Source organism: Salvelinus fontinalis, chromosome 3 (assembly GCF_029448725.1).
Source record: "Salvelinus fontinalis isolate EN_2023a chromosome 3, ASM2944872v1, whole genome shotgun sequence".
NCBI lineage: Eukaryota > Metazoa > Chordata > Actinopteri > Salmoniformes > Salmonidae > Salvelinus > Salvelinus fontinalis.
The window spans coordinates 71,251,309-71,268,808 of NC_074667.1; the positions used below are offsets into that span (position 1 = coordinate 71,251,309).

The following is a 17,500-nucleotide window of genomic DNA, read 5'->3' on the forward strand; positions in this document are numbered from 1 at the left end:
TGCATGTTTCAGAATGTTCATTTGAAATATACAGTGAGTATTAGAGGTTTATACAGGTCCACCCGAACCCCTGGGTCCAACATTCTAACTTCTCCCTCAGGTCCGGGGTCGGGTCGTTTGATTGTAACTACAGCTGATAGACACAAGTGGACACGACCATGGCTCTGCATAGCCTATAGAATATTTAAGGTTTATAGAATACATATATATATATACACTGCTCAAAAAAATAAAGGGAACACTTAAACAACACAATGTAACTCCAAGTCAATCACACTTCTGTGAAATCAAACTGTCCACTTAGGAAGCAACACTGATTGACAATAAATTTCACATGCTGTTATGCAAATGGAATAGACAAAAGGTGGAAATTATAGGCATTTAGCAAGACACCCCCAAAAAAGGAGTGATTCTGCAGGTGGTGACCACAGACCACTTCTCAGTTCCTATGCTTCCTGGCTGATGTTTTGGTCACTTTTGAATGCTGGCGGTGCTCTCACTCTAGTGGTAGCATGAGACGGAGTCTACAACCCACACAAGTGGCTCAGGTAGTGCAGTTCATCCAGGATGGCACATCAATGCGAGCTGTGGCAAAAAGGTTTGCTGTGTCTGTCAGCGTAGTGTCCAGAGCATGGAGGCGCTACCAGGAGACAGGCCAGTACATCAGGAGACGTGGAGGAGGCCGTAGGAGGGCAACAACCCAGCAGCAGGACCGCTACCTCCTCCTTTGTGCAAGGAGGAGCACTGCCAGAGCCCTGCAAAATGACCTCCAGCAGGCCACAAATGTGCATGTGTCAGCATATGGTCTCACAAGGGGTCTGAGGATCTCATCTCGGTACCTATCGGCAGTCAGGTTACCTCTGGCGAGCACATGGAGGGCTGTGCGGCCCCACAAAGAAATGCCACCCCACACCATGACTGACCCATCGCCAAACCGGTCATGCTGGAGGATGTTGCAGGCAGCAGAACGTTCTCCACGGCGTCTCCAGACTCTGTCACGTCTGTCACATGTGCTCATGTGCTCAGTGTGAACCTGCTTTCATCTGTGAAGAGCACAGGGCGCCAGTGGCGAATTTGCCAATCTTGGTGTTCTCTGGCAAATGCCAAACGTCCTGCACGGTGTTGGGCTGTAAGCACAACCCCCACCTGTGGACGTCGGGCCCTCATACCACCCTCATGGAGTCTGTTTCTGACCGTTTGAGCAGACACATGCACATTTGTGGCCTGCTGGAGGTCATTTTGCAGGGCGCTGGCAGTGCACCTCCTTGCACAAAGGCGGAGGTAGCGGTCCTGCTGCTGGGTTGCTGGGTTCACCTACTCTGCGTCTCACAAAGACATCAGACCAAAGGCCAAATTTCCACCGGTCTAATGTCTATTGTTAGTGTTTCTTGGCCCAAGCAAGTCTCTTCTTCATATTGGTGTCCTTTAGTAGTGGTTTCTTTGCAGCAATTTGACCACGAAGGCCTGATTCACACAGCTACCTCTGAAAAGTTGATGTTGATATGTGTCTGTTACTTGAACTCTGTGAAGCATTTATATGGGCTGCAATTTATGAGGCTGATAACAATAATGAACCTATGCTCTGCAGCAGAGATAACTCAGTCTTCCTTTCCTGTGGCGGTCCTCATGAGATCCAGTTTCATCATAGCGCTTCATGGTTTTTGCGACAGCACTTGAAGAAACTTTCAAAGCTGTTGAAATTGTCCAGAATGACAGACTGATGGTCTGTCATTTCTCTTTGCTTATTTGAGCTGTTCTTGCCATAAAATGGACTAGGTATTTTACCAAATAGGGCAATCTTCTGTATACCACCCCTAACTTGTCACAATACAAAGGATTGGCTCAAATGCATTAAGGAAAGACATTCCACAAATGAACTTTGAGCTGACAAGGTAAAAATCTGTCGTTCTGCCCCACTGTTCCCCGGTAGGCTGTCATTGTAAATAAGAATTTGTTCTTAACTGGCCTGCCTAGTTAAATAAAAAAAACTGGCAAAATCCTGAAGGACAACCTGGTTCAGTCTGCTTTCCACCAGACACTGGGAGAGGAATTCACCTTTCAGCAGGACAATAACCTAAAACACAAGGCCAAATCAACACTGGAGTTGTTTACCAAGAAGACAGTGAATGTGGCTGAGTTACAGTTTTTTTTTTGACAGCTTGAAAATCTATGACAAGACCTGAAAATGGTTGCCTAGCAATGATCAACAACCAATTTGACAGAACTTGAAGAATTTTTGAAAATAATGGATGGGCAAATGTTACACAATCCAGAGACTTAACCAGAAAGACTCTCAGCTGTAATCGCTGCCTAAGGTGATTCTAACATGTATTAACTCAGTGGGTTGAACACCTATCGAATCAATATATTAAAAACTAAGTTGTTAAAATTGTTCTTCCACTTTGACAGAGTATTGTGTAGATCGTTGACAACAACAACAAAATAATTAAATCCGACTTTATAACAACAAAATGTGGAAAAAGTCCAGGCGTGTTTATACTTTCTGTAGACAGCTAGCTGAATCGGGTGTTACAGCTGAATCGGGTGTTACAGCTGAATCGGGTGTTACAGCTGAATCGGGTGTTACAGCTGAATCGGGTGTTATAGCTGAATCCGGTGTTACAGCTGAATCGGGTGTTACAGCTGAATCGGGTGTTACAGCTGAATCGGGTGTTACAGCTGAATCGGGTGTTACAGCTGAATCCGGTGTTACAGCTGAATCCGGTGAATCGGGTGTTACAGCTGAATCCGGTGTTACAGCTGAATCCGGTGTTACAGCTGAATCAGGTGTTACAGCTGAATCCGGTGTGACAGCTGAATCCGGTGTGACAGCTGAATCCGGTGTGACAGCTGAATCCGGTGTGACAGCTGAATCCGATGTGACAGCTGAATCCGATGTGACAGCTGAATCAGGTGTTACAGCTGAATCCGATGTGACAGCTGAATCAGGTGTGACAGCTGAATCCGGTGTGACAGCTGAATCCGGTGTGACAGCTGAATCCGATGTGACAGCTCTGCATTTTTACAGGCCACCCCCCTGACCTCGTGTCTGTATTGTTGTTTAAAACAGCTAGCTAGTGTCCTCAAGACACCTGCACCTACCAACATAGTAAACATGCTGCATATACCGTTAGGCTAGCCATCTATGATAGCCACAACAAACAATAAGGATATTCTCCATCCAAAACAGTTGCTCATCCAGCTTGACCATTACAATGTTTAGGCCAAGACAGTGCGCTTTCCAGAGGCAAATGTCAAACTAGCTTGTCTAACAAATCAAATAGTGTGATACTCTTTTGGGGAACATGATTTAGCGTTTACATTTTAGTAATTTAGCAGACGCTCGCCTCCTATCCTGAGCGACTTACAGTTAAATCAACATTTCACATCCATATAATTACATGATATATTGAATAGTAGCTAGCTTATATTTCCCTTCCTGCCCTACAATATAGCTATAATCGTTCAAAAGTAGGAAGGTAAATCAGAGCTAGCCAAGACGAGCCGGTCATTTATGTCGACATACACATCTAGCTAGCTGGTTTAGCCAGATGAATTACTTATCCCACTACAAGCCTATTGTAACTTAGTTAGCTTGCTAACGTCAATATCACACTCGGACGTAACCCTACGAAAACATCGCGTTTCAAGCAATCAACATACCTGATTTTATTTCACAGTGTAATGTCGAAGATCAGTACAGTAATGTGTTGAAATCCCACATAAGAGAGCAGATTATCCAGATGTAACATTAACAGCTAGCTAGGAGCGATAAACTAATGTTAAAACTAACTAGGCCTTCATTGTTGTCCAACAAAACAGACGTAAGCAAACACACACAAGTAGGGAGCGGTTCCGGTCGGGAAACAGTCAACTCGGGTTGTAATCAAATTAAATCAAAAGTAGTTACATAATAAAAAACGTATTTTCTTTCAATAACAAACACTTCCTTCAAAAGCTACGGGAACAAACGACGTAATGTCTCAGCTGCTAACCTGACGTAGCAGACGTAGAAAGCCCTGGAGTAGAAAGACCGTCATGGCTGGAAGGGATCAATATTTTGTGAGCATGTATCTTTCCTAGCAGGTTAGGATAATGCCGAGGTAAATACAGTTTCAGGTTAGATATTCGACGGATATTCGCCTGTAATTTTCCTTACGTCCACCAACAGCAGTTAGGGACCGTCAACATAGTGACAAATCGACATTTTCACATTTCAATAGCTCTTTAATTATTACTTCTAGCACTTTCAAAACTGGTTGTAGCGAATCCGATTGACACACATTGCACACACCTTTTTTTTTGTCGATTTACATCTCACACTATTTTAAATTATTTATTTACATTTTTGAATATCAATAGCTCTTTGGTCATATGACCTACTGACTTCACCTTGCCGACCCTTTAGTTTGTCCATTTTCATCTCACACATTTTTACATTAATTTTTCAAACGATCAAATTTCAATAGCTCCTTGGTCATGTGACCTAATGACTAGCCATTTCACATCCGTTACACAACGTGCAGAATGTCCACTGGCTACCCTTATATAGTCAGTGGACTATAGTTATTCCATTGTACTGGATGTAATACATATTAACATTTTACATACATTCATAAGTGTAATAATTGTTTATAACATACTGTGAAAACCTCTCTTGGCTGCTGGCTCTGTCACTTTCAGACATGTGCAGAGCAGACTGAAAGGGGAAGGGTAGCTCTTGACTTGAACCACAGGGGTTCTCTGTAAAGAGAGAGTCATCCAAAAGGGCACAGACACACCCCTTGACTTTCAATTGGCACCCTTGACCTGTATGTATTCTCTCCTGACTGGTCTCCGTGGTGCTTAGTCAATGGGAACTCCGCTGCCAGCCCCATCATAACATTTTTACACAGTCTGGCTGTCTGACTAAAGTGCCAGTGGTATGAGAAGAGACATCCTCCTTTGTATTTATGGGGAACAAATATTTCCAAACACTTATCCTATCCTTGGACAGAAGGATAGGATAGAAGACACAATGCGTCAATTACGAATTACTATTCTGTGAGTAACCTCAACCTTGTGGGTCTGTGGGTGTTTGGGCCAATAAAGTGGCAACTCAATTCTACCACTGACTAGTCTCTCATGCCCCTATGAACCGGGACACATGGCAATAGTTTTTAATCTAAACCAGCCCTTGTTTTACTGGAGTACACTAACCCCTAATTGGGTCTCTTTTCTTGAAACATAGTAGCAGTTTACCAGATAAGATGTCAAGAAGATCAAAAAAGTAGCTTGTTGTAAGGGTGTATTACGTCCTGTGCTGGCCATATTGTCATATCCATTTTGGATTCTGAATGGTAAAATCACAGCTGAAAAATGCCTCTGTGTCAAATCAAATCAAATCAAATGTATTTATATAGCCCTTCGTACATCAGCTGATATCTCAAAGTGCTGTACAGAAACACAGCTTAAAACAGCCAGCAGCATACCACCCTGCATACCACTACTGGCTTGCTTCTGAAGCTAAGCAGGGTTGGTCCTGGTCAGTCCCTGGATGGGAGACCAGATGCTGCTGGAAGTGGTGTTGGAGGGCCAGTAGGAGGCACTCTTTCCTCTGGTCTAAAAAAAAAAAATATCCCAATGCCCCAGGGCAGTGATTGGGGACACTGCCCTGTGTAGGGTGCCGTCTTTCGGATGGGACGTTAAACGGGTGTCCTGACTCTCTGAGGTCATTAAAGATCCCATGGCACTTATCGTAAGAGTAGGGGTGTTAACCCCGGTGTCCTGGCTAAATTCCCAATCTGGCCCTCAAACCATCATGGTCACCTAATAATCCCCAGTTTACAATTGGCTCATTCATCCCCCTCCTCTCCCCTGTAACTATTCCCCAGGTCGTTGCTGCAAATGAGAACGTGTTCTCAGTCAACTTACCTGGTAAAATAAAATAAAATAAATAAATTAAAACCACCAAACAGCAATCAATGCAGATGTAGAAGCACGTCGGCTAGGAAAAACTCTCTAGAAAGGCCAAAACCTAGGAAGAAACCTAGAGAGGAACCAGGCTATGAGGGGTGGCCAGTCCTCTTCTGGCTGTGCCGGGTGGAGATTATAACAGAACATGGCCAATATGTTCAAATGTTCATAAATTACCAGCATGGTCAAATAATAATAATCATAGTAGTTGTCTATGTATGTGTATACTGTATGTGGGAATGTCTGTCCTACATGTAGTGTTTATACATGGAATATTACTTAACTGCATATATCATAAATTGATATTGCAAATAGAAGTATTATGTTCAACAAGTGGCATTTTCAGATATTATTTTGACAAACACACTTTAACACACTTTGGTGCTTACAATTCATTCTCTATTGTCATTGATTTGATGGGCACTGTCATCCGTGATCTTTGTGATATGACTTTCTTTAAGCACGTACTGATGAAACTGTCACTTCATATATTTTTCTTAAACGTCTACAAACGCTCTACATGTATTCACTCTGTGATCGGGTTGGATCCTCAATGCTACTTTTATTATTGTCCTGTAAATGGTTCAGTGCCTATAATTTAGGCTGTGTGTAGAATGGGGCATAAAGGGAATTACCTCTACTAGATTATAGTGATAAGGAAATCAGCATACAGTTTTGGCCTGTGTATTTATTTACCTATAAACTAATCAGAATTCCTTTATGTTTACATTAAAAAAAAGAGAATACTTCAAAATGAGACGACTGGGTGGACATAAAGTGGAAAGGAGGGGAAATAACTCCCACCATGCAGCTGGACACCTTCAGCTGTGGGGTCTTGGTAATGCAGGTTTGATAGTTATATTTTCAATAATGAATGGTTAGCTGTTATGTGACAATTAGGTTAAAAACTCTATTTAATTTTTGGGGTTTTAGATGGCCAAGGAGGTTGCACAGAACTACCCCAAACATCCCCTTCAAAAACACATGGAGCAACAATGAAAAGAAATGGCTGAGGATTTTACTAAAAATGTCTGGTATGTAATGACATTTAGTTCAAAGTAAATGTTAATTCTTTATTTTTATGTAGTAGTGTGGGACTGTCACGTTCCTGACCTGTTTTCTGTTGTTTTGTATGTGTGTGATGGTCAGGGCGTGAGTTTTGGGTGGGCAGTCTATGTTTTCTGTTTCTATGTTGGTTTTGGGTTGCCTGGTATGGCTCTTAATTAGAGGCAGGTGTTTTGCGTTTTCCTCTAATTGAGAGTCATATTAAGGTAGGTTGTTCTCACTGTTTGTTTGTGGGTGATTGTCGCTGTGTCTGTGTTTGTTGCACCACACGGTACTGTCTCGTTCATTCGGTCGTTCCTGTGTTCTTCGTTTCATGTAAGTTCGTAGTTTAGGTCTGTCTAGTTTGTTTTGTTATTTTGTATATTTAGTCAAGTGTAATTCGTGTCTGTCTTCGTCTTGCAATAAAGTATTATGTATTCATCACCCGCTGCGCCTTGGTCTACTAACTGTCCGAAAGACGACCGTTACAGGGACAGCCATATGTTCAGTTCATGCCTATGATTTCAGAGTTCAACAAAGCCAACAACTGCTTCCTGTGTGCCACTGATGAAGAACCTGGATGTGGCCCAAAGACTGACTGGGTTAGTAACTTTATTTAATATGTTTATAATCTTTTGAAAACAGTGACGGCATGTAAGACAATTTATGATATATTACAATGGAAGGCTAATTCATCATACTGCCTTGATATGTTATATTATTTGAAAGTTTGAAAAATTAATGTAAAATCGAGTGAGATGAAAATGGACAAACTCAAGGGTGTGCAATGTGTAGGCCCACTGAGAGGACATTCTGAACCTTGTTTGAAGTCAGTAGGTCACATGACCAAGGAGCTATTGAAATTAGAATGTCTGAAAAATTATTGTAAAAAAACGTGTGAGATGAAAATGAACCAACTAAAGGGTGTGCAATATAGAAGGGTAGTCAGTGGACATTCTGAACCTTGTTCGAGTCCAGTAGGTCACATGACCAAGGAGCTATTGAAATTCGAATGTAAAAAAGTTTGTGCTTTGTTTATATTGTGAGTGTCTGGAAATCTTTCCTCTGAACTGAATCATTTCCCGGCCTCCCTCTCATTCTCCTTGACCCAGAACAATTAAGAATCATTGTTCTTGTTCATTGTTCAAGAATCAACTAATTCATCTAGGAATACAAAATGCTGCTCACATTTCCACACGTTTATTAGCTTTGGAAAGCAAATTCATGTCCAAATCATGAAAATAAGACCTGTGCAATGTCTGGCGCCAGTTTTCCAACATCATGACACTTATTTGGAGTCTGTGGCTCAAGTGGTTCGAAAGCTATTAAGGTTTGAATGGGCGAATATCAATTGAATATCCAACTTGAATCTGTTTTTACCTCAGACAGGATAATTAGGTTACAGTTAGGAAAATGGATAACGATTTGGCTAGGGTTAGCTAAAATGCCCACACAAAAAAAAGTATGTCCTATTTCCGTTTTTCAGAGGTAACGGGACATTAGGTTGAAAACACTGAATCCACAGATAGAACAATGAGATGGAGTTACATGTCTTTAATGTATCCCTGAAAAACGTATTTTAGCATTTTCTGGTGACTCTGCAACGGCAAATAATACCTATTATATTGACAAGTTAGTCGTGGAAACGTTAACTAACAAGGAACCGGTCGGACCATTCTAGCCAATGAGAGGGCAGATAAGTGTGTGAACAAGAGCCACAACTAAATAGTTTTACTCAAAGTTGCCGGAATGCCACATGCATGCACTTTTATCAACACATTTGTAACAGCCTAAACATTACGAAACAGCTATTAGATCAAATAAGCCTCATATTATTCGACACTCTCTCACAGACCTCCGTACAAAAAAATGTTTTTGGGTTGAGTAAATCCTCTCCCTTCGCCTCTTCCTCTCTGACATAATCTGCTGCTAAACTCTGAATTGACTGTCAAGTAAATATAGGAAGAGCTTGTGTACCAAGGGATGGATTGGATTATGCTAAACCGCGGGTCACTGGTCTATGGCCCGTAACGTGAAATGGTTTCAAGCGGTAAGAGAAGAGCACACTTATCAACAGTAATCGGCACTGCTAGGTTGTTGTAAGTTGTCAACAACAGTGGTGTAAAGTACTTGAACTGTGCCACTGTCTCTTATCTAGAAGAGATAACGCTTCCTTTGAACTGTGTCTCTTATCTAGAAGAGAAACTGCTTCCATTGAACAGATTCTGTACATAAATACTACAATAACAAGGCACGTAAACAGAGAGGGTTCTACAAGTCCACAGAGAGGGTTCTACAAGTCCACAGAGAGGGTTCTACAAGTCCACAGAGAGGGTTCTACAAGTCCACAGAGAGGGTTCTACAAGTCCACAGAGAGGGTTCTACAAGTCCACAGAGAGGGTTCTACAAGTCCACAGAGAGGGTTCTACAAGTCCACAGAGAGGGTTCTACAAGTCCACAGAGAGGGTTCTACAAGTCCACAGAGAGGGTTCTACAAGTCCACAGAGAGGGTTCTACAAGTCCACAGAGAGGGTTCTACAAGTCCACAGAGAGGGTTCTACAAGTCCACAGAGAGGGTTCTACAAGTCCACAGAGAGGGTTCTACAAGTCCACAGAGAGGGTTCTACAAGTCCACAGAGATGGTTCTACAAGTACACAGAGAGGGTTCTACAAGTTCACAGATAGGATTCTACAAGTCCACAAAGAGGGTTCTACAAATGCTTTCCCCTCTCCGGTGAAAATTCCCTTGCAAATCAGATTGATCCATCATAAACTGGACGTACAATAAGTATAAACTACATAAGTAGCACCTTCTTGATATTAAGTTGCACCCCCTTCTGCCCTCAGAACAGCCTCAATTCGTCAGGGCATGGACTCTACAAGGTGTCGAAAGCGTTCCACAAGGATCGTTGCCCACGTTCACGCCAATGCTTCCCAAAGTTGTGTCAAGTTTGGTGGATGTCCTTTGGCTGGTGGTGGACTATTCTTGATACACACGGGAAACTGTTGAGCGTGAAAAACCCGGCATCATTGCAGTTCTTGACACAAACCGGTGTGCCTGACACCTACTACCATATCCCATTCAAAGGAACTTAAATCTGTTGTCTTACCCTTTCACCCTCTGAATGACAAACATACACAATCCATGTCTCAATTGTCTCAAGGCTTAAAAATCCTTCTTTAACCTGTCTGTCTCCTCCCCTTCATCTACACAGATTGAAGTGGTTTTAACAAGTGACATCAATAAGGGATCATAGGTTTCACCTGGATTCACCTGGTCAGTCTATGTCCTGAAAAGAGCAGGTGTTCTTAATGTTTTGTACACTCAGTGTGCGTACCCTTTGTAGACATGAACACCTGCCCTGTAAATGTCAATACACGGCCCTGGCAAATCTCCTGAAGTGACCTACTATGCTATAGAAGTGACCTAGAAGTGTTTAACTCGTTCCATGGAACTTTCCTGCCTCACCTGAGAGTAGAGGAGGTGAGAGACCGCCCTTTCTGGGAAAATAACACCATTGAGTCTCCTCCCCCAAAGCTTAAAATAAGAGCACACACACTCTTCTCTCTCACACACAAAGTTTAGTCGTCGGATAGTTGGTCGCTGTGCTGAAAATATTCCAGAACCTGTAAGTAAAATATTGCCTCTCATTGATAATGATAAAAGTGAAAAGGTTTGTCTATATCTGATAACTATGGATGTTATAAATGTGTGATATTTTTCAAGATATTTTTGTTCTTCATGTCTTCAGAAAAATCTGACAGCCTGTTGATTTAAGATATGTTATTACATTAGATATGTTTACATAGTGCCAGTGATGAAGTCATCTAATTTAATTGAATATCTTAATGTCTGTTGCAGCTTCCTGACCTACGCTCCTAAGTACAGATCTAGGATCAGCTCATCCTCATCAAATCCAAACCAGGACGTTTAGAATTCACAAGGGGAACACTGACCTCAGACCAGCGTTTAAACCCCACGTCTTCCTGCCTAGACACTGACTCTCTGTCCAGAGTTCCTCTGTGCTCCAGCCGTATATCCATCCAGCCATGGGTCTGATGAGCGAGGACATGGAGTGCTGCGTCTGCCTCCAGCCCTACTCTCGTAGGCAGAAGATCCCTCGGATGCTCCACTGTAAGCACACATTCTGTGGGCTGTGCTTGCAGGCGATGTCCAGGCTCCAGAGCGGCCTACTGACAGTATGCTGCCCCCTGTGCCGTTGTATCACCTGCACCGAGCCCAGCCTCACCGTGTCGGGGTCGCTGTGGGTTAACACTGAGATCTGGGACCAGATACTAGACACACAACAGGAAGAGGAGGAGGAGGAAGAGGAGGAAAAGTGGAAGGAAGCTAACAGACAGACACAGACCACTACCCAGTACACATGGTGAGTACCCCAGGCAATGGTGGATGGATTGATAGACTGATTTAGAAACCTGGAGAAACCTTTCTCTGCTCTCTGCTCTTCCTCTCATTTTGTTCTGTCTCTGTTGCTCTCTCTCTGCTAAAACTCTCATCCTGAACAAATGCTCTATTGATTTAATGACATTAATTGTTGACCAGTTGAAAAAGGATTTTAGTGAAATGGATAACACGATTAAAGACAAACGCACAGCTCTACAAATAGCTGTTAACGATGATGGCATATTCAATGAACTGATGAAAACTAACCAAGCGCTCCAGGACAAGTTGTCTACAGAAATAAAGGAACTTAAAATCAAGAAATTCAACCAAGACAAAAAAGGCAAGGCCGAGGATAAAGTCTACTTCTGGAGAAACCCTGACAAGGGAGGTCCTGCTCCTCCTCTCCATGCCAGGCGCAGGAGGGATGCCGCTTACCTCCATCCACCCCCGTCTGATCAACACTCTACAACCAGCGCCTCATCGGCTTCCAGTGGTCGTTTTTTATTCAACGAGAGACTGGACGGACGGAAGGGCGGAGGTGGCCGCAGGCACGCACATCGACGAGATGCCGCACCCGACGGAGTAAGAAGAAACGACTATCAGAGGCAGAGGAGACCGTTCACACGGTCCCAGAACCCACGGGACTGAGTGTTTTCAATTTATCAAGCAAGATATTGAGCCCTGCCCATGTCTCTTTGCTTAATAAAGGGTTATCTTTTGTGCCTACGACCCAGTGCAACAACTTTGATGTTAAGGTAGACATGTTTAAGTTTTTTAGAAACATCCGTTTAAGGGAATACTTTAGCTCCCCTAATCCTGACATTTCTATTGAACCAGTATGTTGCTCACCTGCACATACTCTGACTCCTTTTAGAAGCAAGAGTTATTTTATACCTCCAACCAATCGCAATCACTCTATCGAGACATATTGTAGACTTGTTGAAAAAGATGTTGCTCAACTCCTTAAGAACCAACAGGAGTCCAAATCTTTCCACAATTTACATAAGGATGAAAAACACGCGTTGCTTGATTTACAATCCGATACCTCAGTCCTTATTTGTCCTGCTGACAAGGGTGGGTCGGTTGTACTTATGGATAGGGCAGCTTATGTAAATGAGTGTCATAGACAGCTGCTTGACAACACCTTTTACAAGAAACTCAGAAGTGATCCCACTTCTCAATCTCAGAATACTATCTTAACTGTCCTAGATGGGTATTTAGGTTGTGGTCAGATAACCAAAAAAGAACATGACTTTTTGGCTATTCAACACCCTAAAATTGCCACTTTCTATACTTTGCCGAAATTACACAAGAATGTTACTAAACCTCCAGGGCGCCCTATTGTAGCGGGCATTGATGCAGTAACGGCCCCTCTTTCTACTTTTGTTGACTTTTTTATTAGACCACTCGCAGAACAGCTCCCCTCCGAAAGGACACCAGCAGTATGATCTCAGAACAGCTCCCCTCCTTTGTAAAGGACACCAGCAGTATGATCTCTATCATAGAATCTCTTGATCCTCTCCCTGAGAACACGTTGTTAGTTACTTTTGATGTTGAGTCGTTATACACTAATATTCCTCACGAGGGCGGTATTGAAGCTATGGAACATTTTCTTCTGCAACGTGACCCCAATAAACTACCTTCCAGTGAATGCATTATAACATTGGCTTTAATAGTACTTACACACAACTATTTCTTGTTTCTAAATGATTTCTTTATTCAGACAAAGGGTACTGCTATGGGATCCCCCATGGCTCCTAACTATGCTAAGGGTTAGGGTTAGGGTTAGGGTTAGGGTTAGGGTTAGGCGAAGGGTACTGCAATGGGATCCCCCATGGCTCCTAACTATGCTAATTTGTATGTGGGTTACATGGAGAAACAGTACATTTTCAATCCTCTCAAATGTTTTCTTGCCTAACATCATTATTTGGAAACGGTATATTGATGATATTTTTGTTCTGTGGAGGGGTGATGCAAAACAGCTCCAGGCGTTCCATGCTTTTCTTAACTCCTGTTCTGAACATCTGAGATTTACTATGCAATCTGACACACGTCAAATCAGTTTTCTTAATCTTCTGATCTTGTGTGAAAATAATGTTCTATACACTGATCTTTACAGGAAACCTACTGATCGTAACAGTTTGTTGAGGGCTGACAGTTGTCACCCACTTCCCTTGAAAAATAGTTTGCCCTACAGCCAATTCTGTCGAATCAAAAGAATTTGCAAAAAACAATCAGATTTCGACAGAAATATGGCTGAGACGCAAAGAAAGTTCAAGGAGAGGGGGTACAAAAATTATCAGATTAATAATGCCATTGTTAGGGTTGCGAAAGTTCAACTGAGATAGGAACACTAGCACACCTGAACTTGGTTAAAATAATTGTTTAATTCAAAAGTTAATAAATGGCAAATAAATTTTTTGTATATACGGGTTCACTGCACCACCCCGCAGGGTGGAACAGAGAAGACACTTGTTCCTGACAAAGATAGTATATTATACTCGTGACAGAGATTAGTTCCCACTTCCGAGCCGGCCTGTCAGAGTAGAGACTGGGCGTGGTTTAGACTCACCCAGCCTATCGTTGATGTTGGCACATAAGCTGGTCCCAGCTTCTTTGCGCTTTCTGGTGTCCCTTCATTGTTGCTGTGTAGATTACGCTCCTTCATCCCAGAGACTGGGGTCAGACAGTTTTATAACATTGTCTGAGATATCTGCACCTGTATACATTGTCCACTGTTCTCGCTCAAGGCTAACTACAGCTTCCCAGCTTCTTATCTGAGCTAACTGTTACTTCCAGCACACACACACATTTCAGACTGATACATTTGTGGCATACACACACATATTTCACACAGTACAGCGCTCTCTTTAACACACACACATTTCAGGCTGATATTCATGGTTAGGCCCTGAGCACTGGTAAAAGTGAGAACAATGGAAAATGCAGGTTCACAAGAGTCAGTAATTCAAACTTTAATGCATAAGAAGCCCTACTAGCTTATAGTTAGTTAAGCATGTCAAAAAACCTTATAAAAACCCCACACCATTGAGAAAATTCAAAACAAAACGAGACATGACCTTTTTCAAGGGCAGTCTCGCAAAAAGACGCATTCTTGCATTCTAACTACCCGCTTCTCAAAGCGCTCTGAACAAATTAAGGGAATCGTTCACAAACATTGGCATATTCTAAAATCCGATGATTTACATTTACATTTAAGTCATTTAGCAGACGCTCTTATCCAGAGCGACTTACAAATTGGTGCATTCACCTTATGACATCCAGTGGAACAGCCACTTTACAATAGTGCATCAAGATCTTTTAAGGGGGGGGGGGGGGGGTCAGAAGGATTGCTTTATCCTATCCTAGGTATTCCTTAAAGAGGTGGGGTTTCAGGTGTCTCCGGAAGGTGGTGATTGACTCCGCTGTCCTGGCGTCGTGAGGGAGTTTGTTCCACCATTGGGGGGCCAGAGCAGCGAACAGTTTTGACTGGGCTGAGCGGGAACTGTACTTCCTCAGTGGTAGGGAGGCGAGCAGGCCAGAGGTGGATGAACGCAGTGCCCTTGTTTGGGTGTAGGGCCTGATCAGAGCCTGGAGGTACTGAGGTGCCGTTCCCCTCACAGCTCCGTAGGCAAGCACCATGGTCTTGTAGCGGATGCGAGCTTCAACTGGAAGCCAGTGGAGAGAGCGGAGGAGCGGGGTGACGTGAGAACTTGGGAAGGTTGAACACCAGACGGGCTGCGGCGTTCTGGATGAGTTGTAGGGGTTTAATGGCACAGGCAGGGAGCCCAGCCAACAGCGAGTTGCAGTAATCCAGACGGGAGATGACAAGTGCCTGGATTAGGACCTGCGCCGCTTCCTGTGTGAGGCAGGGTCGTACTCTGCGGATGTTGTAGAGCATGAACCTACAGGAACGGGCCACCGCCTTGATGTTAGTTGAGAACGACAGGGTGTTGTCCAGGATCACGCCAAGGTTCTTAGCGCTCTGGGAGGAGGACACAATGGAGTTGTCAACCGTGATGGCGAGATCATGGAACGGGCAGTCCTTCCCCGGGAGGAAGAGCAGCTCCGTCTTGCCGAGGTTCAGCTTGAGGTGGTGATCCGTCATCCACACTGATATGTCTGCCAGACATGCAGAGATGCGATTCGCCACCTGGTCATCAGAAGGGGGAAAGGAGAAGATTAATTGTGTGTCGTCTGCATAGCAATGATAGGAGAGACCATGTGAGGTTATGACAGAGCCAAGTGACTTGGTGTATAGCGAGAATAGGAGAGGGCCTAGAACAGAGCCCTGGGGGACACCAGTGGTGAGAGCGCGTGGTGAGGAGACAGATTCTCGCCACGCCACCTGGTAGGAGCGACCTGTCAGGTAGGACGCAATCCAAGCGTGGGCCGCGCCGGAGATGTCCAACTCGGAGAGGGTGGAGAGGAGGATCTGATGGTTCACAGTGTCGAAGGCAGCCGATAGGTCTAGAAGGATGAGAGCAGAGGAGAGAGAGTTAGCTTTAGCAGTGCGGAGCGCCTCCGTGATACAGAGAAGAGCAGTCTCAGTTGAATGACTAGTCTTGAAACCTGACTGATTTGGATCAAGAAGGTCATTCTGAGAGAGATAGCAGGAGAGCTGGCCAAGGACGGCACGTTCAAGAGTTTTGGAGAGAAAAGAAAGAAGGGATACTGGTCTGTAGTTGTTGACATCGGAGAGATCGAGTGTAGGTTTTTTCAGAAGGGGTGCAACTCTCGCTCTCTTGAAGACGGAAGGGACGTAGCCAGCGGTCAGGGATGAGTTGATGAGCGAGGTGAGGTAAGGGAGAAGGTCTCCGGAAATGGTCTGGAGAAGAGAGGAGGGGATAGGGTCAAGCGGGCAGGTTGTTGGGCGGCCGGCCATCACAAGACGCGAGATTTCATCTGGAGAGAGAGGGGAGAAAGAGGTCAGAGCACAGGGTAGGGCAGTGTGAGCAGAACCAGCGATGTCATTTGACTTAGCAAACGAGGATCGGATGTCGTCGACCTTCTTTTCAAAATGGTTGACGAAGTCATCTGCAGAGAGGGAGGAGGGGGGGGGGAGGGGGAGGAGGATTCAGGAGGGAGGAGAAGGTGGCAAAGAGCTTCCTAGGGTTAGAGGCAGATGCTTGGAATTTAGAGTGGTAGAAAGTGGCTTTAGCAGCAGAGACAGAAGAGGAAAATGTAGAGAGGAGGGAGTGAAAGGATGCCAGGTCCGCAGGGAGGCGAGTTTTCCTCCATTTCCGCTCGGCTGCCCGGAGCCCTGTTCTGTGAGCTCGCAATGAGTCGTCGAGCCACGGAGCGGGAGGGGAGGACCGAGCCGGCCTGGAGGATAGGGGACATAGAGAGTCAAAGGATGCAGAAAGGGAGGAGAGGAGGGTTGAGGAGGCAGAATCAGGAGATAGGTTGGAGAAGGTTTGAGCAGAGGGGAGAGATGATAGGATGGAAGAGGAGAGAGTAGCGGGGGAGAGAGAGCGAAGGTTGGGACGGCGCGATACCATCCGAGTAGGGGCAGTGTGGGAAGTGTTGGATGAGAGCGAGAGGGAAAAGGATACAAGGTAGTGGTCGGAGACTTGGAGGGGAGTTGCAATGTGGTTAGTGGAAGAACAGCATCTAGTAAAGATGAGGTCAAGCGTATTGCCTGCCTTGTGAGTAGGGGGGGAAGGTGAGAGGGTGAGGTCAAAAGAGGAGAGGAGTGGAAAGAAGGAGGCAGAGAGGAATGAGTCAAAGGTAGACGTGGGGAGGTTAAAGTCGCCCAGAACTGTGAGAGGTGAGCCGTCCTCAGGAAAGGAGCTTATCAAGGCATCAAGCTCATTGATGAACTCTCCGAGGGAACCTGGAGGGCGATAAATGATAAGGATGTTAAGCTTGAAAGAGCTGGTAACTGTGACAGCATGGAATTCAAAGGAGGCGATAGACAGATGGGTAAGGGGAGAAAGAGAGAATGACCACTTGGGAGAGATGAGGATCCCGGTGCCACCACCCCACTGACCAGCTGCTCTCGGGGTGTGCGAGAACACGTGGGCGGACGAAGAGAGAGCAGTAGGAGTAGCAGTGTTATCTGTGGTGATCCATGTTTCCGTCAGTGCCAAGAAG

General features: G+C 44.4%; 1 protein-coding gene across 1 annotated transcript in view; it reads left to right on the forward strand.

Moving 5' to 3' along the window:
* Nucleotides 1–10,867: 10,867 nt before the first annotated feature.
* The window catches only part of LOC129851379 (uncharacterized), a 10,442-nt gene continuing 3,809 nt past the window's right edge, over nucleotides 10,868–17,500 (forward strand). The window contains exon 1 of the mRNA XM_055917885.1: nucleotides 10,868–11,387. Coding sequence (XP_055773860.1) covers nucleotides 11,050–11,387 — 338 coding nt within the window. The 5' untranslated portion in view covers nucleotides 10,868–11,049. The remainder of the gene's footprint in view (nucleotides 11,388–17,500) is intronic.